Here is a 27,224-nt window from a genome sequence, read left to right as displayed (position 1 = left end):
AGTAAAAAACTTAAAAATATATTCCAAAAAGGAAAAAAAAAACAACCCAAAAAGTCTTTTAGATTATTATTTGCCAGAACAATGTTGACAGAAACAGAACAAAGTGGAAAACATGTTCTCTGAACCCTCCTCTGTGTTCCATAACCATTAGTTAAAAAAAAACAAAAAAAAAAAAAAAAAAAAAAAAAAAAATTAGGTTACAAAGGACACCTGGAGATTATCTAGTCCAGATTCCTGCCTGAAGCAGGGTCAGCTTCAAAGTCAGACCAGGTTCTCAGGGTTTTGTTTAGCTGAATTCTGACACATTTCTTGGATGAAGAATCAATAGCCTCTCTGAGCAACCCGCTCCAGTATTTGGCTGTTCTCACTATGAAAATCTTCTCTCTTATGTCCAAACAGAATTTCCCATATTGCAACTTGGTGGGTGCTACCTCTTCTCCTTTCACGGTGCACCTCTAGGAAAAGTCTGGCTCTTCTCTACAAGGTATCTTCCCCTCCAGAAACTGGAGATTAGATCAACTCCACTTACCCCTTGGGGGTCTTTTACTCAACCCATCCCAGTTTGTCATTATACCTCATGTCCTGGCTGAAGCAGCCCCACACTGGATACAGTGGTCCTACTGCAGCTTCATTAAGACTCACAGGGGAATGGCTACTTCCCTCAACTTGCTGACTACACTTTTTCCAGCACAGTCCAGTCCAGTCAGCCTTTAGTGATGAAAGGCATTCTGCTTGTCCTCCAAGGCTCCCAGGTCCCCTTCTGCAAAGCTACTTTCTAGACAGCTCCCAAGCCTGCACTCATGCATGGGGTTATTCCAGCCAAGTGAAAGACTTAGGGGTTGTCTTTGTTCAACTTCACAAGGTACCTGTCGTGTCACTCCTACAGTTAGATGAGGTCCTTCTGAATGGCAGCCTTGCCCTCCAGCACACCAACTGCCCCTGCCCCAGTTTGGTGTTGATCGCAATAAGTCATCTCAGAATAATGGCATTTACCATAAATCCACATCTCTTCAATATTTCAGGGTATAAAATGCTTCCAACAAGCAAAGCAATCAACTTGCACATTCTTGTAGTACTAAATCCAAAACACAGCACTATGCTAGCTACTATGAAGAAAATTAACTCTGTCCCAGCCGAAACCAGGACACTCAATGACACTGAGGTGAATAACTGTCTTGGAAATCCAAAGCTAAACCTCAAGTAAGAAAATATCTCCAATCCTTATGAAAGATAAGAATCTCTATTTAAATCTTAAGGCTGATGAAGTACCAGTTTTCTCAATCTGAAGACAAGCTAAGATAACGTGTACCAATTCTCACTCATTTTGTTAGCTATTTATAGGCAAGAATGTAAATGTCAATACTCTAACTCAATAAGCACATTTTATTTGACATGTGCTTATTTTGCACTTAACTCCAACAAGTTGAATTCTTCTCCCATATCCTTTAAATTTCCAAACATACTGTCATCAAAATCTCCCAACACTTACTTATATAATCTGATAGCCTATTACAGATACAAAATTCTACAGTATAGCAAATATTTAAATACAAGGATAGCACAAAACATTCCACATTTTATTAAGTTGTAAATTTAAATTCCAAAATTATCAAAGAAAGGCAATTGAATTTTTTTTCAGCAAATTTCAATTATTTCTACCACAGAATTAACATCTACTAGCAATACTGATACGTAAGGTTACAAGAACAAGGGAGCACAGAGAGGAAGAACAAGATATAATTACCGTATTTACCTGTTATTGATGTGGTGAATCAGGGTGTAAATTACATCTCGGAGGACAAAAGCCCATGCTCCTCCTAAACCATCTTTTATCTCTTTAAGTAGCAGACTAACAAACAAGTGATAAATTATAAGAACTCTGTGCTTCTTGTATATGTTGTTTGTATCTGATGCATTCTTACAAAGGGCTAAAAGGATTTTCTGGAACGAATCCTAAAAATGGATAAACTATGAGCAATAAAATAATTCATAATGCTAATACTTTAATCAAGAAAAAAACTTAAGCAATAGAGGTATATATTTTTGTTAAAGGACATAGACAAAAAGGCTTTATTATTTTTACTGCTTTAAACAAAAGACCTACATAGAAACCAATTCTCCAAGTAGGACTATAATCCCCACACCTCCTAATTTTTTTTTTTCCCCTCACATGAGAAAGGTTATGCACATTTTTCAGAAAACCAAACAGTTATGGCAGTTTTCACCAACAAGAGAAGCATCAAATAAAAAACATTAAAACATTGGGCAGTGCTTCAATCTATATTCTTTCAGACATAATGCTCATATGTACAAAATGCATTATTTCATAAAATACATCAATACAGATGAATTATTCCACTGGCTGGCAATATTAACTTTTACACTCAAAAGATTCAGACAAACATGGTCCAGAAAAGTTCTTTTTCTTATTTTTAGATTGTTTATGGATAGGCAAAGTAAGTTGCTGACAACAAATGCAATAAAATAGCAAAAACTTTGAAAAGATAAGTTTCTAAAGAATGATGTTACAAGACAGAAATATATTGTATGATTTAATGCAAGGGCCACATAATGTTATATGCCTTCATATTTGTCCTTAAAACTGAAAATCACATGTCTAAAAAACTATAAAAAACCTATACAATTTCACACTGTCAGTAAGGCGAGCAAACAACTATCTACTTAACTGTAGATAGTATTTAAGTAAAACTGTCTGAATGTAAGTATTTCAGACTGTTCTTCAGACATATGCCAAATAAATAAATTGCATCTATATTGTGTCTGATACACGCAGATTTCCCCAACCGTTAAAATAATCCTCTCTATTTGTACATTATTTTATATGTATTATATAATGAGTGTTCAAGCATGTAATTTTTGTAAGGTTTCTGTGTCCCTGAACTTAGGACTTCTTCCATTTCAGAAGGCAAAAAAAAAAGAACAGAAAGGTTTCTAAGGTTGTATTTTTTCCTCATATATACATGACAAAAATGTCTAATTAAACCAAAATGTACCCATAAAAGAAATTTTATATTCTACAGAAAAAGAAAATCATCATTACATACTCACAGGGCTTTTAGAAAGAACTGCTACAAGACTTTTTAATTTGCTTTTATGACAGTTGCTAATATAGTCCAAGGTTGCCTTAATCACATAAGATGGAAAATGAGGAGGATTAGGAGCAGGATCCAGTTCCCTAAATGAATAAAAAAAAAGGTATTTTTTTTTCTTTCCCAAATCAAACTCCATGTATTAAATAAAATAAGTCTCACTGAATAAACACATAACTCCTAGGAAATATTTTCTGCTTTTAGTAAGTAAGAAGCACCAAACGCATCCAGCAGTGACCTACATCTTAATTTTAGCTGTCTGTTGTCCCTCTATGGCAGCTTTCTAAGTTGTAGTTCTTAACATTCTTTTATTATTTTTGAAAGCTCATATTGCTGAAAACCCACCATTTGTCTCACCTAAGGTACTTCATAGGAAAATCTAATTGCAAGTCATGGATAAAGCTTCTGCATTTTGTAATTATGGGGACAATCTGACTGAGAAAAAGGTAATCATGAATCTCCCTGTTACAAAAAAAGGGTAGTCAACATTTCTGGGACCTCAAAAAGAAAAGAAATGCACCATGATAGTAACAAAACAGCAAAATCTATGTTTCATCACTCTTATTCTTACCATTCCCTTCTTAGAAAGAAAAACTTCCGTTACAAGCAGACATCACAGTTAATAAACTCACTGAAACAAATTTATTTTATAAAGTTCTGAAATCCTCAGCCATTTAACTTTTGGCAGATTTTCATATAAATGCTTTTGTTTCTTTCAACTTTATATTTCTACAATAAAAATATCTTCTTGAATAACTTCAGAAAGTTTAATGTTTTTCCAAACAGTTTGTATCTAAACACAAAAATCTGGACAATTATTCTCAGTTATAATGCTGAAAATAGTAGTATTTTTAGGACAACAGCAAAGACTGAAAAGCTTATAAAAATGAAGATATTTATGGCATTGGAATATTTCAATTAATTAGGAATTTGTTTATTTGGCATTGCTTAAGCAATCTCCTTACCAAAGGCAAGAGCTGCCACTACAAGACCTGTTAAGAAATGGTTCACTTCACTCCTCAGTGACTTCTAAATATTTAAACACCTTTACAAGAATCACTTTAATTTAGACCTGACCAATTTTACAGAGAGGGCAGTCCATCCAAATTTGAACTAATCTAAATTGGCATCACCATAGTCTAGCTCACTAACATACAACGGCATTCTCTTGCCCACCCATTCGTTCTTTCCATTAACTGAAGTATTACAGAGGTTCTCCTTACTGATACTGGGGAATAACTATGTGAGAAAGCATGCCTATGACACATCGTTACTAATGACAATAAAATCCTTTAATTCTTAACTTTAAGGGCACCTCTTCTTATGCCTGAAGGGTTCATTTTAATGCACAATGTTATACAAACAAACTCACCATTTAGAAAATCTACAAACATGTACCTTATATATTTAGTTAGATGAGCTCCATCTTCTACTGTAGTATCAGGTGGTTCATGTAAGGTCATCAACAGTTCAACCACAATCTCTGGTAAGCTATTATGAGATAAATTGTCAATTTGCTAGAAAGAGAAAAATAGTGTTTTAATAAGAAACAAAAAAATTAGCTGAAATAATTTAACATTTCTTTTCATTCTGAGAAAACCCATTTTTTCCTGTCTGGATTCTCTATTTGTTCAATTATCCATGAGATACACTTCATTCAGAAATTAAGCCTAGTTAAGTCTTATCTATGCCAGTCACAGGTAGAACAATTTACTTTTCTACAGTATCTGGAAAAAAATGCTGTTTAATTTTACTGCTAGTTCTGAATATAGTGTGCCTCTGGGGAAGATGGCTCCTTATAAAGCATTAACAAAATACTTTAAGACGAAAACATGGCTTACTTAAACAGAAATAGAACAGGGAAACTCAGGGTTGTATAATGAATGGTAAAAAAAAAAATTACTACATTCTCAAAAGAATTTACTTCAAGTCAACTGCCTGCTTGAAAGTTTCTACTGAATAGCTACTTGAAAACCTTGGGATAAGAATTTGGCTAGTTTGCCTTTATTAAAATAAAGTTTTGTATCTATAAACTTGAACTATTTACATTTTTACAGAATATATAGAATTTTCTCTCAGGTCTCTTAAACGCCATAGAACTCAATTTACACATGTAAAACAGATACCTGTTTTCCTAAGCAGTTTTCATCCTTAAGCAAGTCGTAGACTCTAGAAGCTGTATCTCTTTCCTCTGCTACTTCACTCCTTCCATGGCTTTGATAGGCAAAATACGGGAGGATATTCACAAGTATCTTTGGAAAACAGTCTGCTAGAACCTCCCTCCAGTCTTTTTCAATCTTGTTGGCAAGTGATTTCACATCTTCAAATTGACTTCTAATCACCAGGTGGGGAACCAAAACTTTATAACAAGACCTATATGTTGTAAATAAATTTCCAGAATGTCCTTGAATTGGATTTTTTAAAGAATCTCAAGCATAATATAGCAAATACCATTCCTCTACTGCATAACTAAACTTGTAATTATTGTTTAGCTACTGCTATACAAAAAAATCTTACCAGTATAAATCTAATATGCAAGATACTGGGTTAGAAGCTCTCAATATGTTATCTTACAACAAAATTGTAATGTATTACTAAATTTAGAAATCTGAAACCTTGTGTAATAATTGTAAATAAATCTAAATAAACTGCTTTAGTACAGCAAACTTACTTGTAGAATTCCTCAAGGCTAGTATAGTTCAGAAGAACATAAGGAAAAGCAGACAGGCTATATCCACTGTCATTTATTTTCAGCCACTCCATCACCAAATAGTCTAAATGTGATGTCATGAAGTCTTCTATACTGTTATAGCCGAAAATGTCAGATACTTTTTTCAAAACCTGTGCATGAAGTAAGATTGCAAAAATAACATGCAGAGTACACGATATTATGGCAAACTAACAGTCCTACACCTCCATGTCTGCCCCCCCCAGCCTTTTAATGAATATTTGTATAACTCAGCTTCTATTTAGCAGAAGCAATTTTTTTTTAATTATTTGCATTGATGTTATCTTGAACAAGTGCAATCAAGGAACTACAACTACCCTGTATGATGTAGTATGCAAAGAAAGAACAGTAGAGACTGTGCGTAAAAACAAGAGGCAATGAATAGAAAGAAGGGATAAAAAGGAGAGAACACGTGCACTAAAAAATGTACAGGCACGAAAGGCTGCAGTGTAAACAGCAATGATTTCAGTACGCCCTTGTGAACTTCAAAATGGAAGTCCACAAGACACATACCATCTTCCAATACTTCGCATTTATTTTACATATTTTCCACGTTGGAAAACTCACTTTACTTCCAGCGGATAGAAAGATTTTTTAAGTGAGATCTGCAATCTGCAATGTATAAAAATCTGTTTGTATTTCAGATCTGTGTTTTTAACATACGAGATTTACCATTAAAATTGCCTTTTATGATTTCATTAGTTTTATGTAGGTCATTACGTATAATTGTAAATTCATTCAGATACTTAAGACCCACATTAGCCATGCTTTTACAAAATTTAACACCTTGCAATACTGACAACAGCATTTTGTACCATTCCAATTTTAACCTAACCGTAATTTATAACCTGAATATAAAATGTAGTTTTAAACTTGCCTTTTTCACAAGATGAGGTTCTAATCCATTCTCTTTCACAGACTGGCAAATAGCAAACAAAGCTTGCTTTTCACAGACAGGACTGCAGCACAGAACCATGGTTATAAGCATCAGCAAAACTGCTTTTCCGTTGCACTGTTTGTCCAAAAGATCTTCAGGACTTGTATTACCCCTGACCTTCAGTAAGAAATGATGAAGAACTCTTACAAATACTGTTAAAGCAATCTCCTAATTAATAAATGAGTATGAAGTTTAAAATTAAGTGCATTGACATAAATACTGCTGAAAATCTTGCTTTCGTTGCTTAAAAATTACCTCCCCAGCTGTCTGCTCTGCTCCTCAACCAGAAGTTACTGCCTCCAGCATGCCAGCACAGATGCCGGTACCTCATACACTCCACTCCAGTTCATGTTATAGTATCAGCAGTTTAAACAAAGGCAACACACTTAGCAGAGAAATGATGGAGGCATTGACAAGACAAGTTGTCTTTTTGCTCCTCCCTGATGCATATAGGAAAGAACTGCCTTGTAATTCAAATGCAGTTCTTCCCCTATTAAGGCATGGTGTTCACAAGTGATGAATATTGAATAAAAGTAACAAGAAACTGCAAGGAAAGGGCAGAAGCTAACAGACAACAGCAAGCTGAAGTGACAGAACAGGGAGCCAAGGCAACAGAGAAATGAGATGATATGACAAAGAGCTGGAGGTGACAGTACAGAGAGAAGAAATGAGATGACAGAGAGGTGAGGCCTCAGCAGCAAGCCCAAGCTACAAGACAGCAGGCAGAGGGAACAGAGAGAAAACGTGGCAGAGAGGTGACCTGCAGATGGACAGAAAAAAAATGGAAAATTCAGATGATGTAGATTACTTAGCATGGTAGCAAGGAACGAAGAAAAGTGAGCCACTAATACAAAAATTAAAGGTTAAAGAAATTCCACTGCACTTCCAGTTACTGCACTGAAGTAAATCTTTTCCTTCACTTGAAGTTTCTTCTGAATAGTTTAATTTTTTAAGCAAATTTTGGTCTTGTGAAAACCACTGCTCTAATACCCTTAGGAAACATGATTTTACTGAAATTTACAAATCTGTTTTTATATTATGTAAGCACATAATTTGAATTTTCATTGCCTCTTAGCCACTATTTATATGTTGTCTAGAATATTGAGGCTCCATTTTTCTTTGATTCTTAAGTGTTACAGTACTGAAACCCACAACAACAAATACTGTGATACAGAAGAGCAGTCTGGAACATACAGTGGAAAAATTTACAAACTTCTAATGCGGGCAAAACAGCGACTGACTGGATGTGTAAGGAGTTTCCTGACTACCACCTTGCTTCACCAGATTATTAGAAGCCCAGAAGAATTAAAGTTCTTGGAAAACAAAACATGGTAATTTTGAAAGTCATCTTATTCGTAAGATGAAAACTAGGCAAAACTAATGACTAGATGTTGGTACCAGATTTCTCATTCCCTCCTGAACTCTGAGATATGCATTCTCAAAGGCCTTTTGCTGGAGCTTCAAGGGAAGAGGTTTTGACATTCCAGAAGAATCTCTCTGTTTCACATCCTGAAACAAACTTCAAAAAAAAAGAACAGTAATTATTAGCATAACTCTAGTCTACAGAATTACTGCATGTTGTGCATGTGAAATAGTAAGATTCTGATTTTCTGAGTAACATTATTTTCTTCTTAACTTTCTTGTACAGAAGTCTTTCCTTCCTCTCCCTCAAACATTACCAGTAACACTAAGAATATCTGTTGAGGTGAAATGGCGGAGAATAGCCTGAAAACATACAAAAGTTTTCCAATCTCTGCCAGTGCAGGAAGCCAAACTTCAGTTGCTCATCACAATGGAATATTTCATGTCATTAAATAGTTTGGGAATATATTTACTGAACAGATGTATATGTAAAAAGTTTGTCAAAGAATTTATTTTTTGTAGAGAAAGGTTCAACCCACTTTGCTCTTTGTAACAAAAATGGGAACACCACACCACAGTGGATCAGACCAAATGTTACCCTAGCCATTTCTAAGTGACTATTAGCAGATACCTAAGAAAGATCACCATATGCTTGCCTTGTATGCACAATAATTCCTTGAATACAACATTTGACCAGAGGTGAACAAGGCAGAGTTAGAAGTGGTGACTGTATTTAGTATCCTTCAATGATTCCTTCTTTTGTGAATTTATTGCTTTTTGAACCCCTGTAAACATCCAGACAGTTGAAGGTAGCAGGATAACACTCAGGATAACTGAATGCTGTATGAAGTAAACCGTATTTTTTTTAGAATCTTGAACCTGTTGGCTTCACTTAAGGGACCCTAGTAGTCTTTACACTGGAAAAGACTGCCAATCTTCACTTTGTTCCTCTCCAGATTTTGTAGAGTTATGTTATACCTCCTGCAATTCAACTCTTTTTGTGCTGAAAGGCTCCAGTTTCTGCCATCAATAGTCATGCATAGAGTTTCATACTTTTGAACACCCCTCCTCTACTCCTATTCCAGTTCAATTACATCCTTTTTGATGTATGGGGAAAGAACTATATACAGTATTCAAAACACAAAGTCCTTTGAAAAAGCTTTTATGCTACACAATGTACCTAATCTATTTCTAGAGAATAAACAACTATTTCCTATTCAAGTTTTGCCTAATAAAGTCAGCACAAAATTTGCTATCATATATAGTTTTTTATATATACATTTTTTATCTCTCTCTCTCTCACATCACAGAATAATTGAAATGCAAAGTTTGAACACCTTATCCAAAGTAACTTGGTAGGCTTTTATATTCCATCAAGACTAAAGTCCCAGAAGTACTGAAAAGAGCATCTATACAGCAGCAGAAGTAACACCCACTGAAGTGAAATTAAGCGTTATTCTTATAAACAGAAAAAAGATCTACATTATCACCTGGTAATTGACTTTGCAGCAAGAATGCGAACTTGATGGTGACTATCTGCGAGAAAATGTGGGAAAGCGTCACTCACAGGTAGATCTTCATTTACCACATTAAGGATCGCCCACTTGCAATACGGGTCAGCCTGAGGAAAATTAATATTGTGGTTTAAAATATACAGAAGACCTACAATGGAATATACACTGATGCATGCAAAAGATCTTCAGATACTATTTTTAAGTACTCCTTAAGTATATACTTAACTTGCTAATGAATATCAGAAAATCTGGGATTACCTCAAGCAGGGCTTTCATGCAGTTTAAAAGGGCCACTCTTACTGGTGCTGTGCATTTCCCTCCTTGAGCTAAATGCCTAAAATAAGGAAGATTTGAATAAATGAAAAAGTTGCCAACAATTTTGAGAAAGAGACTAACAAGTTTGCTTCTGCTGCTCACAGTTCATTCTTTTGTGCACAACAGACACGTTTGGGACAATTTGATGTTTTTATTGATATTCTATAATTGTAAACAATATTCATTTTTTGTTGCTGAAGTTATTACTTGTTATAATTACTGATGCAATTCAGAGTACTATCAGTTTTTGTTAATACATAGAATGTAGCAGCTATTGTTCTAATACTATCTTAAGGACGATATGATTCTTTTCTACAAACACAACATGACACACACAATCTGAAATGCTGGATAAAGTTGTCATAGGATAATAACAGCAAGACACACAACATCATTACATTCTTCACACTGATAGCAAAGTTAAAAATTGTATGCCCAACAGACTTGTGCATTAAATAGATAAAACATACCAAAAGGCTCCAACAACTGTCAAAAATTGTCCTTGGGCATCCCCACTCTCTTCAGCATGTGTGTTGGACTGGGCCAACCCTACTGCTATAGGAAGCAGATTATTTAGAATTACTTCACAAACTTCTTGATCTCGACGGTATAAAGAACACACAGCACTGCAAAAGAAAGAAAGAAAAAATATCTTGAAACACTAAACAGCCCCCAAACCCTCTAGCTGTTGAACTAAAATAGCTCTAATATATGCTGCATAGTTTCTCTCTTACGAAAGAGGCTTAAGAAGCATAAGAATATCGTCTTCAGGCAAGAGGTGTTCTTCAGTAGGGAGCTCCTTCAAAAGGACCAAATACTGTGGAATAAAAAAAGAACAAACACCAAAATGGAAAATAATACATAAGAAAATAAGTAGACAAAAAGAAAAACTATAAAACATTTTCAGTAACTCTTACATGAAATCATGCAGCAAGGATACCTATTGCCAGCTCTTACATATCAGACTCTGACCACCTTTTCATGCAAACACTGTCACACAGTAATATGGCTCATTGTTTGGCAGTCAAAAATATTTCCATTGTAAACTAAACCACAGATCCTATTCTATTACAGAGCTCATTTCTAGCTATTTAACAAATAATGATAAAGGTAAGATATATATACTTCTCGACTCTTTATTCGCTGGCTTACAAATTCTAACTGCCCTTTCCCCGACCACAGCACACTTCAAAATACTAATAGTAGACATTTTAATGTCTTCTCAGGGGACTCGTGACATGAGAAAGACAAGAATATACAAATTACAAGAATATACCAATTTAAAATCAGTACAAACATAGAGGTAGACTTGCTGTAAAAAAGCCTGAAGACTCACCACGTGCAGATGCAATGGCTTAGCACTATCAAAGACAGTGCCATCAGTAAGCATTAACAGCTTCCTCCGTATATCAGAGGCTCGGAAGCTCACCGTCTGAATTTGGACTGTAGTTACACAAATACATAAGAATCTCAGAATTTCAAGGAGAAGTAAATCCTGCTTTGTCAACTGTTCTTCAGCTAATGGGCTCAAAGCACCTGAAAATAAGACTTTCATGTAAGAAATGCTTCTCCAAGGACAATTAAAAAGTTGGTAACATTTTAGGCCTTTACAAAACTAATTTAAGTTCTCAGGATAGATAGAGCACTAGCAACCTTTAAGTTTACTTATTATTGAGCAGTTACTGCATCACTAACAGCTTCTTGAGTGTTTCCCCTTCTACAAAGGCCCTCTCTAAAACAGAGGCTTTTCATTTTATGTGCCCATACATATGTCTGATTTCTCCACCAAGGTTACAATGAATCAGCAGAACCATAAGCAGCAGCTGTGGGTTTTTTGTGTTGTTAACGATAACTTCGGCTTTATTTTAAGCTATGCATTCAAAGCTTCCCCAAAATTGAAATGATAATTACTGCTATGTTAATATCCTCATTGAAATTTCAATTATAACCTAACCAAAATAGTTACAAGTGCCATTTTCAAGACACATTTAGAACCCTTGTAACTTTCTTTATTGCAAACTTTATTTATTAGAATTATTTATCAGATGGTTGGAGAAGATACTTCTAAAGACACTTGTTCAACATGACAGGAAAAACAGACCAGCTGCTGCTTGTGGCATTAATATAACACCCTGATTTCCTTCTAATTCAGTAATAAACAGAAGACATAGTCCTGATTAAAAACTAAGATACACACCATTTTAAGAAAGAATTTAAAACAAAAGAGAACATCGGTATTTGTAGCTCCTAACAGGAATGAATAGACAGATTCATGCTCCTGTCCCTCTGCAGGTCCAGAGATACAAGCAAGCTGACCTTGTCAAGAATTACTGATCAGGAAAAGGAGAAAAGTTAAATAGGACTACTTTTAAGAAAATGAAGCACAGTCTAATGACAGAGACAGGTATCCTACAGACAAACTTTCTAGTTTTCTTCTTTGCCAAAACTTCTGCTTGACTTTGAACAAGTTAGCTAGCTTCTCTGCTAGCATTTTACTATTTATAAAATAAAAAATAGACTTCCCTTTTCCAAATGATCTAGAACACTTCACTAACATCTTTAAAACACTGAAGAGGTACAAAAGAATTATTACTGTTTATAAAGTCCCTGGTTCAATCATTACCTGCTTCAACTATTAACAAAGCAGCACAATTCTGTATCTCACTGCCATTCAAGCAAAGAGCAATCTGTAAAAACAAGCTTTTGCAAATAGTTTTGGACACAGAGAAGACTTACCTGTTACATTTTGCATCTCACCAGATTCATTTGTATCACCGATGTCAGTAACTGAATGATCATCAAATAGATCATCAGCTACCTGGTTATCTACTTCCATTATACTCTCCTCAGGATCATTCCCCACTAGATCCACTTCTCCCGGTTCACTTGGTTTTCCAGTAAATGTCATCTGACAAAAACACCACATCCTTTTAAAGTTGGCTTTTAAGGATAGGATAAACACCACAGGCATAACACAAGGAAAGACACTAGTTTCCCAGTGAACTAGAATGGGTGAAGACAGTAAGGGCTACCCTGAATTCATGAATTTCATCTTTTGTGATAAATCTGTCTTCTACACATGAGAATTGTTTGATTTGAACTATTCTCTTTAGGACACAAGCTTCCTAAGACAGATACTGGTCTCTGTGTTTTAGATGGTGCCAAGGACATTGTTAGTATTTGAAAAGCAATTCTCTCTACACGACTCACAAACTTCTCACTATACTTCACAATTACAGAGAAGTGAAAAGCAAGTTAACAGAAGGTAAGACTCTCAGCTTCTCCTCACCTGAAAAAACAAAGGATTTTGCCTACCTAGACCTGACTACATGACAATGTGCCAAAAAGAGAAGTTTCAAGACTTGTGCTAAACACAGAGATGTGCCAGCCTATCACTTTTCTCAGCGAGTCGTTTACAGTTAGAGGATTTAATAACTGTATAATAAACACCTTTAAAGTGTTTTAAGGCACGTAAGTCCATCATACTACAAAATAAAAAGAGCTTTTAAAACTTTACAAGTACATTGAAGTTAAATGTCATGTGTTATAGAAATTCTTGCTGTGGCCTAAGATCTATATTTACTTTTACTCTAATACACTATTAAAAAAATTCCAAAATTAACATCATTTGTTTTTTAATGTGAGCCGGCATGCTAACCTTGATCAAATGTTATCCATCTGCTTTCATTTTTCCCCTATGCCTGTGTTTAAATGCTAAACAGAAAATTTTCAAGTTAGGAATTCTCTTTAAAACTCAATGAGGATATCTGCATCACATTTGGTTTGCCTCCACATTATTACACTGTAAAAACAATCCTCTCATAAAGGAGCACTGCATTTAGCAACATACAGAATATACTTACCAGAATTTTGCAAATATCTACAAGATCATTCATAAATTTTGATGTTAACAAACGCAGGAATATATTAGACAGCATCTTATTAGCACTGTTCTGTAAGAAAGAAAGATGTACAGATAGCTTAATTCATTTTTTTGAAGTACCCATATGTAAGATACTCAACGTTGTGATCTCATTAACAAAGAAAAAAATATAAATTCCTTTATAAACTTTACCTTGGTACAATTGCATAAACATTTTGTACACTGCATTATCAAAGTCCTCAGTGAGTTGATCTGGGCATCTTCATTTAGTTTGTTTTTAGACTGAGAAATGCTTTCTCCAGCATAATGAATGAGAGACTAGTAAAAATACAACACCGTTAAAATACGTCAATTAAATTCCTTTATATATTGGCACATATGCAGCACACAGAGATAAAAGGACATGATTCTCATTCATACATTCTCATTCACACAGCTTTGATATTTATAGCATGCATCAATGAGTTTGGTCTTCTTTTTTTTCTTTGATTTTTGTTTCACTCATTCTGCTCCAGAAGTGACAAAAAGATGGCCCAGACCTGCCTGAAACATTGATATTTTCATCACAAAAGAAAAATACAGCATCTCCCCATAATGTGTATGTTTTGGGTATCCATATTTAAACAGGAAACCACCTCAGACAGTAGTAGTAGTAATAATAATAATAGTAGCTGTCTTCATACTGGTTTAAACCATCAAATGATCTTAACAAATTCCTGCATAAAATACCTATAAATGAAAGGACTTGTTATCCTCTAAGTAGTCCTTCGTCCACATGTCCATGATCATTTTGTGACTCAGAAATGTATCAATATTTAGAATACTCTCCATTGCAAAACTGATGCATTGGTGTACTGACAGAATTTCAGTGACTCCTCTCTTTCAGCAGCAATAACATATTTAAACCTCTCTCAACTGCCTTTTTTTTAAGCAGAAACTAGTGGAAATAGTCATGCTCTGCAAATGTGTCAATATGAATAGAATTTTAAAAATTATTTTGTATTTAATGGTTCATTTCATTTTTAATACCTCCCAAACAGACTGCTGCTTACCTTAGCGTTCTGGAACAACTCTGATTTACAGGCATCCTCTTCTTTAAATACACCAGCATAGCAATAGCAACCAAGAACACCAATCACAAGACTGACACATCTGACAAGATGCTCTGCAGCAACCTTAGACTAAATCAAATACACAGTATAAATACAAGTGGTTTATCATTAAACCTTTTCACCAAAATACAGAATTCTTTAGACTCTTTTTAAACACTTTTATATACACATTTCACCAAAATTAATGAAGATTTGCATCCTAGTGTTCTGCACTGCAGTTGCCTCAGCTCTCTAACATGTCCTTTTGGCTCTCCATGTTATAATGCTTCTCTGCATGTCCCATGACCCTTACGTTTCCTTCCTTCACAAAACTTCAAATTCTCCCTCTCCTGTAGATTCCATCACAGCAATACTTCTGGCTCTTCCCACATGCTGTTTAACTATTTTACCTCCTGCCAGGACAAGAGACAGTATGAGCTAGTCAGGAACTACATCACATTCCTACTTCTGTCTCTTCCAATCTTAGTAAATTCATAAGTTGCTCCTTAGGAGCTACTGTGTCAACAAACAAATGGTACAGATGGTTGTAAATGCATGCAAGCTTACTGCAGGAGTACTCCAAAGATCCCTTTTCACCTGTCTAAATTATATGGATCAAAGGAGGAGAAAGCGCAGACAAATAATTATCTGTCTAACTTTCTCAGGAAGGGAGAGCAAAAGGATTGGTATCATATTCTTGAAGAGCAAGTATATAAATATGTATACATGCCACTGTTACAAATGCAAAACCAGGGATAAGTTTTATAGCTCCCAGTTGCCAGTACCTTGTTTCAAACTTTGGTACTGCCTCTTTTGGCTCACCAAATATTACAGGACCTTAGCAGTGAATTGCAAAGAACGCACACCACTACATTAAAACCAAGGCTAGCCTGTCAAAGGACTCGAAGTTTAAAAAGCCTGCTGCTTTTGTTTTCACAAACTTTTTACCATTATGTGGTAGCTCTTCCTTTACAACTCACGATTTTTCTCCAAAGGAGAGAATCTGTGGTGTTTCAACAAGTGGAAGATACAAATAGGATCACAGGATGATTCAGGCTGGAAGGGATCTCAGCACGTCTCTAGTCCAACCTCCTGCTCATAGCAGGGTCAGCTCTGAGATCAGACCAGGTTACTCAAGGCTTGACCCAGTCAGGGCTTGAAAACCTCCAAGGATGAAGACTGCACAACTTCTCAGGCAGGACAGCCTGTGCCACTGCCTGACTGTCTTCCTGTAGATAGAATTTTCCTTGTATTCAGTGTGAACTTCTCTTTACCTTGCCTGCTGTCTCTCATCTTTTCAGGACATGGTTTAGTAGGCATGGCGGTGTTGGGTTGACGGTTGGACTTGATCTTAGAGGTCTTCTCCAACCATAATGATTCTGTGATTCTACGGTCTTCCTGCAATACACCACTGTGAAGAGCCTGTCTCTGTGTTCTAGACAATCTTACTGGCACTGGCAGGCTCCCCCAAAGTCACCTCTGCTCCAGACCGAACAAGTCCAGTTTCCTCCGTGTCTCCTCACAGGTAAAGTGCTGGAGCCCCCACCACCTCAGTGGCCTCCACTAAATGCACTAAATGTCTGTCTTGTACTGGGAGGCCCAAAACTGGATGCAGTGTTTCAGACGCTGTCTGAGTAGAGCGGGATAATCAGTTCCCTTGAGCACTGGCTGTGCCCTTGTTAATATAGCCTGAATTTGCAGCTTTCTTTACAATTAATCCTTTATACAGCTGCCTCTTTTTACAAAACCTAACTATTTGAGACCTCTAAGCCTCAGGCTATCTTGCCTGAAAACTGGCAAGAGCTTAAAGCATTACAGGGGCACGGAAGTTGAAACCAACATCACAAAAAAGCAGGGTAACAGTGACTTCTCTGGCAACTTTGCACACACTTCCATTTCTATACAGCTTCTACTTATTCCCACATACTTAGGAAAACTATGGGTATTTTGCAAATGATGTAAAGAAATACAGACTTCTCTATCTCATATTACTGAATATTGTTTTTAAAATGCTTGTGGTTCATTTTTAGCAGCAAAAGGAATGAAGATCTATATATTTTGCCTTGAAAATATATTGTTTGGGAGCACAAATATGAGTAATTTCTAACTTACCTTAGGAGCATAGCTGCCTGAAAGCTTTTCTGACATTGCTAAAAGACAATGCTCCAGTGTTTCCCTAAGATTTTGGTCGATGGCAAGTCTTGAACCAGTCACATTTTTATCTGCAACATTTGCTGCAAAGTTAGTGAAAATATCCATTTCATCAAATGTTGTCTGCAGATACAGCTCTTCAGCATCAGAAAAACTGCTTTCTTCTTTCTTCTGCAAGTGCTGCACACTTGAAGAAGAGACATCATTTTTACTTCAGCAGCCAGTATACAACTTCCAAGTCTTTAGAAATATCAGTTAAATGCAAGAAATAAACAAAAGCAAAATAAAATATTTTATCCTTTTGTGCTTCCAAACTCTGGTTGATTTTTAATTTCTGAGGTGACTTCCATTGTGGAATGGATACTATCATTTTAGCTCTGTCTGAAGAAACTGCAAGGAAAAATGAAGCCTGCACACACATCATACATTCTACTGTAGTTCATATAGCAGCATCTGTTTTGTGTTAAGATGGCTGACCTCAACCTACTTTACACAATTGAATTCACAAAACCCCTGGAACTAGTATTTTTAAATTCTAGCAGGAAAGTCCTATCTTCTATCAGAACAAGTTATACACATTTTAGTTTCATTAAGAGGAAACTGAATATAGACCAAGGGCTTGAACATATGCATCAGTGAAAGATGCAACAGCCAACTTTCTACTCAGCACCTATCTTCAAGAAAACTCTTAAGTTATATGCTTCTTTTAGAATGGAAGGTAATGTTGAAAAGCATGAATACATATTTGTATAAAGTTACAAATTATTCAAAAATATTACTGTAATGAGTTAGAAATACCTAATGTACTTACGGATAAAGCGCCAAATATTTAACTGTATTCTTGAAGAGAGATGATACACATATTCCTTATAAGGTATTTTGTTCAGTACCTGGAGCTTTGATTCTGTCAGCAAGAGACTATTTTAATGTCTGCTTAAAGCATCTTAACAAATTGCAAAAGTGCTATTAATTTTATGGGGTCTGAAAGATGTACAGAAAGATGTGAAAGAGCTTGAGGAATTATGCATTTCATTATCTCTGCTTGCTAAAATGACAAATATAAGAAGCTGAAGTATCTATAATGATTGATTTAAAAACATACCATTTAGCATCATTTTGGAAAAAAATCATGGCAGCTCTACAGTTCTTCATTGTAAGGCTCACAAGAATTTTTTGTAATGTAAGATGAGGAAAGTCACTGTAAAAAAAGAAAATTGTTTTGTATTTTCTTGCAATCAGACAAGCTCTTGGGATTCCAGATTAACAGCCTATCTTCAAGGAAGCTTAAGTTTTCCCTTAAGATTTCTAACATAGCTCATGCATCTGGCTTGACCTGCTATTTACAAACAGAGAAGGACGGGTGGGAGATGTGGCAGTGAGAGGCTGTCCTGGGCTTAGCAACCATGAAATGACAGAGTTCTCGATCCTTGGTGAAGTAAGTAAGGGGGGCAGCAAAACCACTACCATGAACTTCGGGAGGTCAGACTTTGGCCTGTTCAGGACACTGGTTGACAGAGTCCCTTGGGGGGCAGTCCTGAAAGGCAAAGGTTTCCAGGAAGGCTGGACATTTGTCAAGAAGGAAGTCTTAAAGGCACAGTAGCAGGCTGTCCCCATGTGCCGTATAAGACAAACCGGCAGGGAAGACAACCGGCTGGGAAGACAACCAGCCTGGCAGAACAGGGAGCTTTTGCTGGGACTTGGGGAAAAAAGGGGAGTTTACCACTTTTGGAAGAAGGGGCAGGCAACTCAAGAAGAGTACAGGGACCTCGTTAGGTCATGCAGAGAGGAAATTAGAAAAGCAAAAGCCCAGCTAGAACTCAACCTGGCCACTGCTGTAAGAGATAATAAAAAATGTTTTTGCAAATGCATTAGCAAAAAAACAGCCAAGGAGAGTCTCCATCCTTTATTGGATGTAGGGGGGAACACTGCCACCAAGGATGAGGAAAAGACTGAGGTACTTAATACCTTCTTTGCCTCAGTCTTTAATAGTCAGACCAATTATCCCCAGGGTATTCAGCCCCTTGAGCCGGAAGACAGGGATAGAGTGGAATAAACCCCCATAATCCAGGAGAAAGAAATTTACAAACAGCTACGCCACCTGGATACTCACAACTCTATGGGGCCAGATGGGATCTACCCAAGAGTACTAAGGGAGCTGGCAGAGAAGCTTGCCAAGCCACTCTCCATCATTTATCACCAGTTGTGGTTAATAGGGGAGGTCCCAGACAACTGGAAGCTTGCTAATGTGATTTGGGAACCACAGGCCTGTCAGCCTGACTTTGGTACTGCGTAAGATTATAGAGCAGTTCATCTTGAGTGTGCTCACCAAGCATGTGCAGGACAACCAGGGGATCAGGCTCAGCCAGCATGGGTTCATGAAAGGCAGGTCCTGCTTGACCAACCTGATCTTCTATGACCAGGTGACCCACGTAGTGGATGAGGGAAAGGCTGTGGGGGTTATTTACCTGGACTTTAGTAAAGCCTTTGACATTGTCTCGCACAGCATTCTCCTGGAGAAGCTGGCGGCTCATGGCTTAGACAGGCGTACCCTTCACTGGGTAAAAAAATGGCTGGATGGCCGAGCACAGAGAGCTGTGGTGAATGGAATTAAATCCAGTTGGTGGCCGGTCACAAGTGGTGTTCCCCAGGGCTCAGTGCTGGGGCCAGTCTTGTTTAATATCTTTCTCAATGACCTGGAGGGAGGGATCGAGTGCACCCTCAGTTAAGTTTGCTGAAGACACCAAATTGGGCGGGAGTGTCGATCTGCTTGAGGGGAGGAAGGCTCTACAGAGGGATCTGGACAGTCTGGATCCATGGGCCAAAGCCAACTGTATGAGGTTCAATAAGGCCAAGTGCCAGTTCCTGCACTTGGGTCACGATAACCCCATGCAACGCTACAGGCATGGGGAAGAGTGGCTGGAAAGCTGCCTGGTGGAAAAGGACGTGGGGGTGCTAGCTGACAGCTGGATGAATATGTGCCCAGGTGGCCAAGAAGGCCAATGGCAGCCTGCTTGTATCAGAAATAGTGTGACTAGCAGGACTAGGGAATTGACCATGCCCCTTGTATTCGGCACTGGTGAGGCCACACCTCAAATACTGTGTTCAGTTCTGGGCCCCTCACTATCAGAAGGACACTGAGGTGCTGGAACATGTCCAGAGAAGGGCAATGAAGCTGGTGAGGGGTCTGGAGTACAAATCTTATGAGGAGTGGCTGAGGGAACTGGGGTTGTTTAGCCTGGAGAAGAGGAGGCTGAGGGGAGACCTTATCGCCCTCTACAACTGCCTGAAAGGAGGCTGTAGTGAGGTGAGGGTTGGTCTCTTCTCCCAAGTAACTAGCAATAGGATGAGAGGAAACAGCCTCAGGTAGCGCCAGGGGAGGTTTTGATTGGATATTAGGAAAAAGTTCTTTACTGAAAAATTGGTCAAACAGTGGAACAGTCTGCCCAGAGAGGTGGTGGAGTCACCATCCCTGGAGGTGTTCAAAAAATGTGTAGACGTGGCACTTCAGGACATGGTTTAATAGGCATGGTGGTGTTGGGTTGATGGTTGGACTTTATGATCTTAGAGGTGTTTTCCAACCTTAATGATTCTATCTGTTATGCTATGGACAGATAACTAAATTATGTCCCCAGAATGACATTCTATAGCAAGCTTAAAACCCCCATAAACTCTACAAAAGCATTAACATAATACAATTCTGCAAATCCACTTTTCCCTGTGCAGTGTTCTGTGTTATAAGGTGAACTTACATATAAAAATACGCCACAAAGACTTTACCTGCAGAGCACAGGAGGCAACTCTGCACATTCTTCCATTTCTTCCTCCAAATAGCAGGATAGTACCCATTTCATTATTGCCTCCTTTAACACAGAATCCAGATTCCTTTCACAATTATTCTGTTCCATTCCTACATCCAAATTTTCTGGCACTGAATAGGCAGACATCACTAATGATAAACAACATACAGCAGAACTGTAATAAAAATGGAACACAGCATTTATGAGAAACAACGTGGTGTTTGTTGATCAGCGCTCTAAAGCAAGGTTGGTATTTCTGCATGCTCAGGGAGCATCAAGTACATGATCAAGTTAATAAGCACGCATACTGGAAAACTCTTTATTAGAATCTTTGCATTTTCAACAGTCACATTTTGGCTATTACAGACACTTCCTGTCTATTTTAAAGACTGTTTCAGAATATTCATTTCAGAATCAAAATATATTTAGAAGACAATAGACTTTTTAACTTTAAAAAAATCAACATCTCTTTCAGTCAGATTTAAAATTTTTAGTCCATTTTACATTTTTAGTCAATTTATAAATTTGAAGATGCTTGCCTCTTCTGCCTCTGCTTTCAGACTTATGTATTTATGCCCGTTTCAAATGTTCAAAACACAAACGTGGGCAGGTCTTAACTACAAATACAGCCACAACAACAATATTATTTTGAATAATGCAGTGGTTTTGGTTGTACAGTAAAGAGCAATGTGAATCAGACACAAAATATTATCCTTGCTACCCATTTTACCTTGAAGGCTTGCATGCAGGTCCTGAAAAGATCTTCCAGAGTTCTTTATCTGTTACAACAAGGTTTCCTTGAATCATAGCTCCAAGTAACCCGAAGCTCTCCACTTCAATTTGCTGGAAACTTATGCTACGAATGGTAAGAGACCAAATCTTTGCCCAGGTTCTCTGGAGCTCCACTTTGTGGGTGCTTTTCAAATCAGTTTTCTGGTTTTGACACAAAGCTAACTCTGTAAGACACTTCAGCACATATGGAGTCCTTTCTCCTCGGCGCTGCTGAGGCAGTAACTGGTGAAGTACATTGAGTAAGGGAGGTAGCTCACCCTTAGGAAGACTCATGGGATACTTTGATATTAATTGAGCTGTAATCTGTAACCTTGAAAACACAAAGTGAACCAATTAATATCAAACATACATAAATTTGTCTTCAAAAGTAAATGAACAAAGCATTCTCTGATTGTCATTTCTCATTTATACTTTCCAGCATTGAGCTGATTTGTTTACTATTAAAGGTTAAAGATTCAGTATTTCCACTGCTTTTACTTGTGAAGTCTGCTCGTCTAGCCTCACTAACAGCATCAGTGTCTCACAAGCTGACTTCACTGATTTCTAATTTCTTACAAGCTAAGTTCACTGATTTCTGACCACAGGGGAAGAAAATTTCAGGAAAAAAGAAATGGGTTTGTCCTTCTTCTGGACTAGCCTGTTATATGCTCTGACCCAGGGAGTAACCTCAAGGGTGAAATTACATAAACAGGAAACACTACAACATCTCTGCAGATAAGAAAAATAAAATTTATCAAATGAACAAAATGTTAAGCTGGTGATAGTAAGTTGGAAAGGTGTTGCTCATAGCACTGGTTGCAACTCTACTCAAATCAGTAAATTACAGTACTCACAGTATTTCTTGGAGATTGCCACCTCCACACAAAATGGCATGTTAACTTCTCAACTGGTTCCTAAATAGCCATTTTGACTCAATACTGCAAGCAATAAACACATACACACACACACACAAACCTGCCACCCCAGCTCAGGACCCAATTCACAAGCAGCTACACTGTTCCGGTATCTTACACAGCAGTTTCCAAGAAAAGTCAGAAAGACAGAGAAGAATAGGAACAGCAAAAAATATCCAGTGCAATCTATTTCAGTTAAAAAGTCAACATTCTTGGACGTAGCTGCAACTGGTAAATTCTGGAAAAGTCTAGCTGTGGTCTTTTAACAACTTGACTCCCTGCTACTCCCTCCGGTGCTGTGAGAATCTAAGCTTAGATACATAATTACAGCATGTGCAGACACCTAATGTGAAAGCACAATGTATTTAGAACACTTAAATGTAAAAAGATGTCTGTAGTGATACTGTTTCATGTAAAGATGTTATTACCAAGGTATGACATCAAAATCCTTCTGGGATCTTTGCAGGTTGTCTCGAATTACCTCCCAGCCTAGTTCAATCCTCCTGCGCTTGCTTACTACTGTTTCATCACTGGACTCTCTTTGTGAAACGGCATACGACTGGGTAATTTCCAGAACTTTGGTATCCTCTGTAAAAACCTTTTATAAAGAGAAATTTAAAAGTATGCAAATAAAAAAAAGTAGTATTCACAGGAAAACTGAAATGTCAAACTAAACTGGCCCATTTTTTACTGTGTATAAAGCCCCTTAAGAGGCAACCAGAACTATTATTTACCATTCTTTACTATAACCGAACCTCTGCTTATAGTCTAATAAGCAACACTAGTGAAACCTAGTATAATTCTGGAGTCCGCACATTTCTAAACTGCACAAAAATTAACAACTAAACACAACAGAACACAGACAAAAGGTACTAACATTTCAGTAAATGATTTTGAGGAAATGCTAAAGCCGTATTACTTTAAAAAGCAAAACATACAACACAGTAAACAGTCAACTTCATATTCAAATAAAAATGTTACCTGATGACAAATATCAGCCATTAACTCAATCAAATTTTCCTTTACAGCAATATTACGTGAGCCTGAAGAATACTTTCCTCTGCTACTGATGAGATCTATTTCATTCACTAGCAAATCATATAGGTTATGTAAGATACTTCGCCATTTTGGTGAGTCATATGCACCTGTACATGCAAAAACAATTAACAGATAACATGTACCACCCATTTGATACAATATGTAAACCTACCTAGACCACACAAAATACAGCCAAAATCAAGAGTAAAGCATGCAAAGCTTAACAAATGCAGGTCTGCAAAACAAGTCTTATAACAGAAAACAAATAAAGTAAAAATGTAAAAAAAGTTAAGAGTGAATTTAATCAGCATATACAAGTAATTAGGGTAGGAATGAATTTCTAATACACAATTCTTTAACTAACTGGAAAGACTACAATGAAATGCAATGGATAAATCTGGACTGATTATAAACCCTTTGCCATTTGTATATGAAGTAAAAAAAAAAAAAATCTTTTTAAAAAAACAATGCTATAACTGAAATAGGCCATGACAGACAAACACAATTACTGAGTGTTTTTCTCTGACCAGTTTTATACAGTAAGTCAGACTTAGACCACAGAAGTAACTTCTGGGCTTAAGCAAACCTGGTAAGATATGAACACATGTAGCAATCTAAACTCAATCTAAACTGTTATTTCCTTTCCCCAAAGATTTTGTGTTTTGATTTAGTAATTAAAATTACCTTTTGAGAAAAAAAGATGAACCTTTACAAGACTTAATACAATTAATATTCTCTTAGTGCATACAATTTGAAAATTTATTTTCACTTTCACTCAGTATTAACCTATAGCATAAAACTACCAACAAGTAATCATCACTCCCATTAATGTTTCCAAGACTCCGCACCAAAATTCAAAAAGTTACACAAATTCACAATAACTAGAACAATCACAAGCAGTGATAGAAAAAAAACAGGGAGCTTTTTATTGTACCTTTTCCCTGAGTTTCTGCACCCTTTGGATGATGAATATGAACTTGGAGACGAAATAACTCAATTATTGATTCCTTCAGGGAATTCTTTGACCTATACTGAGTCCATATATAAAGCACTGTAGGCAAAATTTCTTCCCCTGCTTTACAAATCCGTATGCGACAGTTGCCAGCAAACTTATTGAAGAAGATATTAATTGCTCCAATAATATGATCCAGGCCTGCAGTATTCTTCTCCTGCCTGCAACATAAACCAAACACTGAAAATTCCAGAAGAAAGAATCTTATTTCTTTTTACAGGAATTGTTTAAATGCAAATACTAGCAACTAACTGTATTCAGAATATTATTTGTCTATCAAATGCAGAAGTTATTAATATTTTAAATAATTTATTAAATCGGTGTTCAAAGACAGAACAAAATATGTCTAAAGAAGTATTACTTGCTATTACTCAAATCTAATCCAAAACAGTTGTTATTCTCTAAAAGGAGGTGTTAGTATACAAAAGGAGCACTTGCAACATACCTTGCACACTGCATTGCTTTTGAAAAGAAGATAAACATATCAGAACTCAACCCATCAGTTTGGAAGCAGTACCCCCGCATAAGTGTATGAATTATCCTAGCCACCAAGACTCTATTAATCTTCCCAGAAGGTCTGAGGTATAATTGGCCATACAGGATCAGCAACTCTGTAATTTATTAAAAAAAAGTATGCATGATATAGTGTGTGTATATATGTTGTAAATATACAAATATATATATAAAAGCGTACATATTACAGTGGATTACATAAAAAATGCTTGAAGCAAAACATTGCATTAAATATACAGAAAGCACCATTCTGAATTCAGCTGCGTGTCATTATTCACAAAAGTTAACTGGGGAAAAAAAGTGAAACATGCTTTTGTCTGCACTGGAAGTAGTTATATTCATTCTGCACTGGGATATAATCTGCTTTGTGTTACACTGAGCAAAGCAGCTACACCCATGTGATCAACTTTCACAACTACTTCCACACTCATCTTTTCTACATTGATTGCTCAGCACAGTGGGCTCCATTTGTTGCAGAATACACAATAAAAGTACTCAGAAACAATTTACAGCCACGCATACATTGAACACAATCTGGTGCAGCAGGCACAGGTAACAGATGAGAACAGTTGGTACTGAGGCTGCCCATATTTCCATTACATGCAGTTCAGCTTGTTCACTCCAGCCTGCAGACCAACACATCCATGCCTTGCATTCATTTACAAGTTTTCTGAAGGAAAGGTCCCTTTCTCTTGCTGCTCTTTCATTTATGCCACCTACAAGTGACATGACACTGTCCCTCAGTCCACCAATGGACAACATCCATTGCAAAGAACCACAGCGGGAAGAAATACTGATTCAGTCTTAGGACCTCAGCAGCTATTCTGGGACACCACTTTGAAGGAATGGACATCCACCTCTGAGGCCTCCTTTTCTCTAAGAGAAAATATATAGGTAAAATGATATTTTGGGAATCCCAGCCATTATGACTACGTTGCTCACAGTCAACCAAGCACAAGCTCAGAGCAGCTGTATCATATAGTCCTTGGGATGCAGAATGACCAGTTACTTTACTTCTGCTCTGTAGAGTGACTATGACCTAGAAGAGCCTAACAACGGGTCAGTAGCTCATCGGTTTGGGGGAAGTTGTCCAGACAGTCCGGACCCAGGCCTCTGAGGCACTTTTTCACAATCTCTTCTTTTGAATATTCTGCATGGGTGACATTGATGGCATCACCCAGGGCCTTGAGTTCTGGATTCCTGTATTGTGGAAAAGCCAGCTTGGGACAACTATAAATAAATAAACTGCAATGCTACTGCTTCATTGTTGCGCAGGCCTTGGTAGATTTATGGACATATGGACATTTTAGACTCCAGCACGACTCCTTCACCAAGTCTTTTGTAACTCTGGCCTCAGATTCAATAGACATACTAGCACCTTCTTTCCAACCAGGGATAGGGTCATCTGCAGAACTCAGGTGACACTCTGAATCATGGGAATCAGAAACAGTTCATACTCCTGTATTATTGGATCACAAAATTTTAACTTTGTGACAACAGTGCCCAAGCCTGGTTTAACGGTGTCCCTTCTGCATAAAGGGTGGAAGTGGGATGTGCATCAGTGACCTCCGAACACCCGCAAAATACTGGTCCTGACACAACTGCAAGTGGAATGCCTGCAACAGCATGGGGACCAGATCGGGGGTGAAGAGGCAGGGGAAAGAAGCTGCTGTGGCATCCTCCCCTTCAGAAGAATATGCTGAAGAAAGAGAAGCAATTCTCTTGGTCCTTGAATATATGTGACAATGCATGTTTCTGTTGTTTATTGCCATCCTTCCCACTGTTCTTAGGGTATCAAGGACACAGTTTTCTGTAGGTGGCAGTAATACTGGGATAGATCCAGTTCTGCTGTAATTCCTAGAGCAGATGGGTGAAATCAAGGTCTGAAAACCCTAAAATGTGCTAACTTCAGTACCAGAGGGTGGCACAGCAAATAGAGCATCTGGGCATTTAATTAAGGAAGACACAGACACCAAGCTGAGTGGTGCAGCTGACACACCAGAAGGACGGGATGTCATCCAGAGAGACCTGGACAGGCTGGAGAGGTGGGCCTGTGTGAACCTCATGAGGTTCAACAACCAAGTACAA

The 27,224-nt window shown here is 37.3% G+C and overlaps 1 protein-coding gene across 1 annotated transcript in view; it reads right to left on the bottom strand.

Annotated features, from left to right (window-relative positions):
* Positions 1–27,224, bottom strand: part of ATM (ATM serine/threonine kinase) — a 79,736-nt gene that overhangs the window by 43,363 nt on the left and 9,149 nt on the right. Inside the window, 24 exon segments of the mRNA XM_035898507.1 lie at positions 1,754–1,953; positions 3,070–3,196; positions 4,509–4,627; positions 5,237–5,483; positions 5,782–5,951; positions 6,716–6,892; positions 8,174–8,294; positions 9,628–9,758; positions 9,910–9,985; positions 10,437–10,592; positions 10,701–10,783; positions 11,303–11,502; positions 12,703–12,874; positions 13,830–13,919; positions 14,042–14,167; positions 14,902–15,030; positions 17,053–17,278; positions 18,194–18,289; positions 20,869–21,063; positions 21,619–21,990; positions 23,002–23,171; positions 23,555–23,718; positions 24,546–24,784; positions 25,069–25,234. Coding sequence (XP_035754400.1) covers positions 1,754–1,953; positions 3,070–3,196; positions 4,509–4,627; positions 5,237–5,483; positions 5,782–5,951; positions 6,716–6,892; positions 8,174–8,294; positions 9,628–9,758; positions 9,910–9,985; positions 10,437–10,592; positions 10,701–10,783; positions 11,303–11,502; positions 12,703–12,874; positions 13,830–13,919; positions 14,042–14,167; positions 14,902–15,030; positions 17,053–17,278; positions 18,194–18,289; positions 20,869–21,063; positions 21,619–21,990; positions 23,002–23,171; positions 23,555–23,718; positions 24,546–24,784; positions 25,069–25,234 — 3,952 coding nt within the window.

Source organism: Egretta garzetta, unplaced genomic scaffold (assembly GCF_000687185.1).
Source record: "Egretta garzetta isolate BGI_Z169 unplaced genomic scaffold, ASM68718v1 scaffold217, whole genome shotgun sequence".
Lineage (NCBI taxonomy): Eukaryota > Metazoa > Chordata > Aves > Pelecaniformes > Ardeidae > Egretta > Egretta garzetta.
The sequence above is the reverse complement of the archived record's forward strand: the minus strand, read 5'-3'. Positions and strand labels throughout refer to the sequence as shown.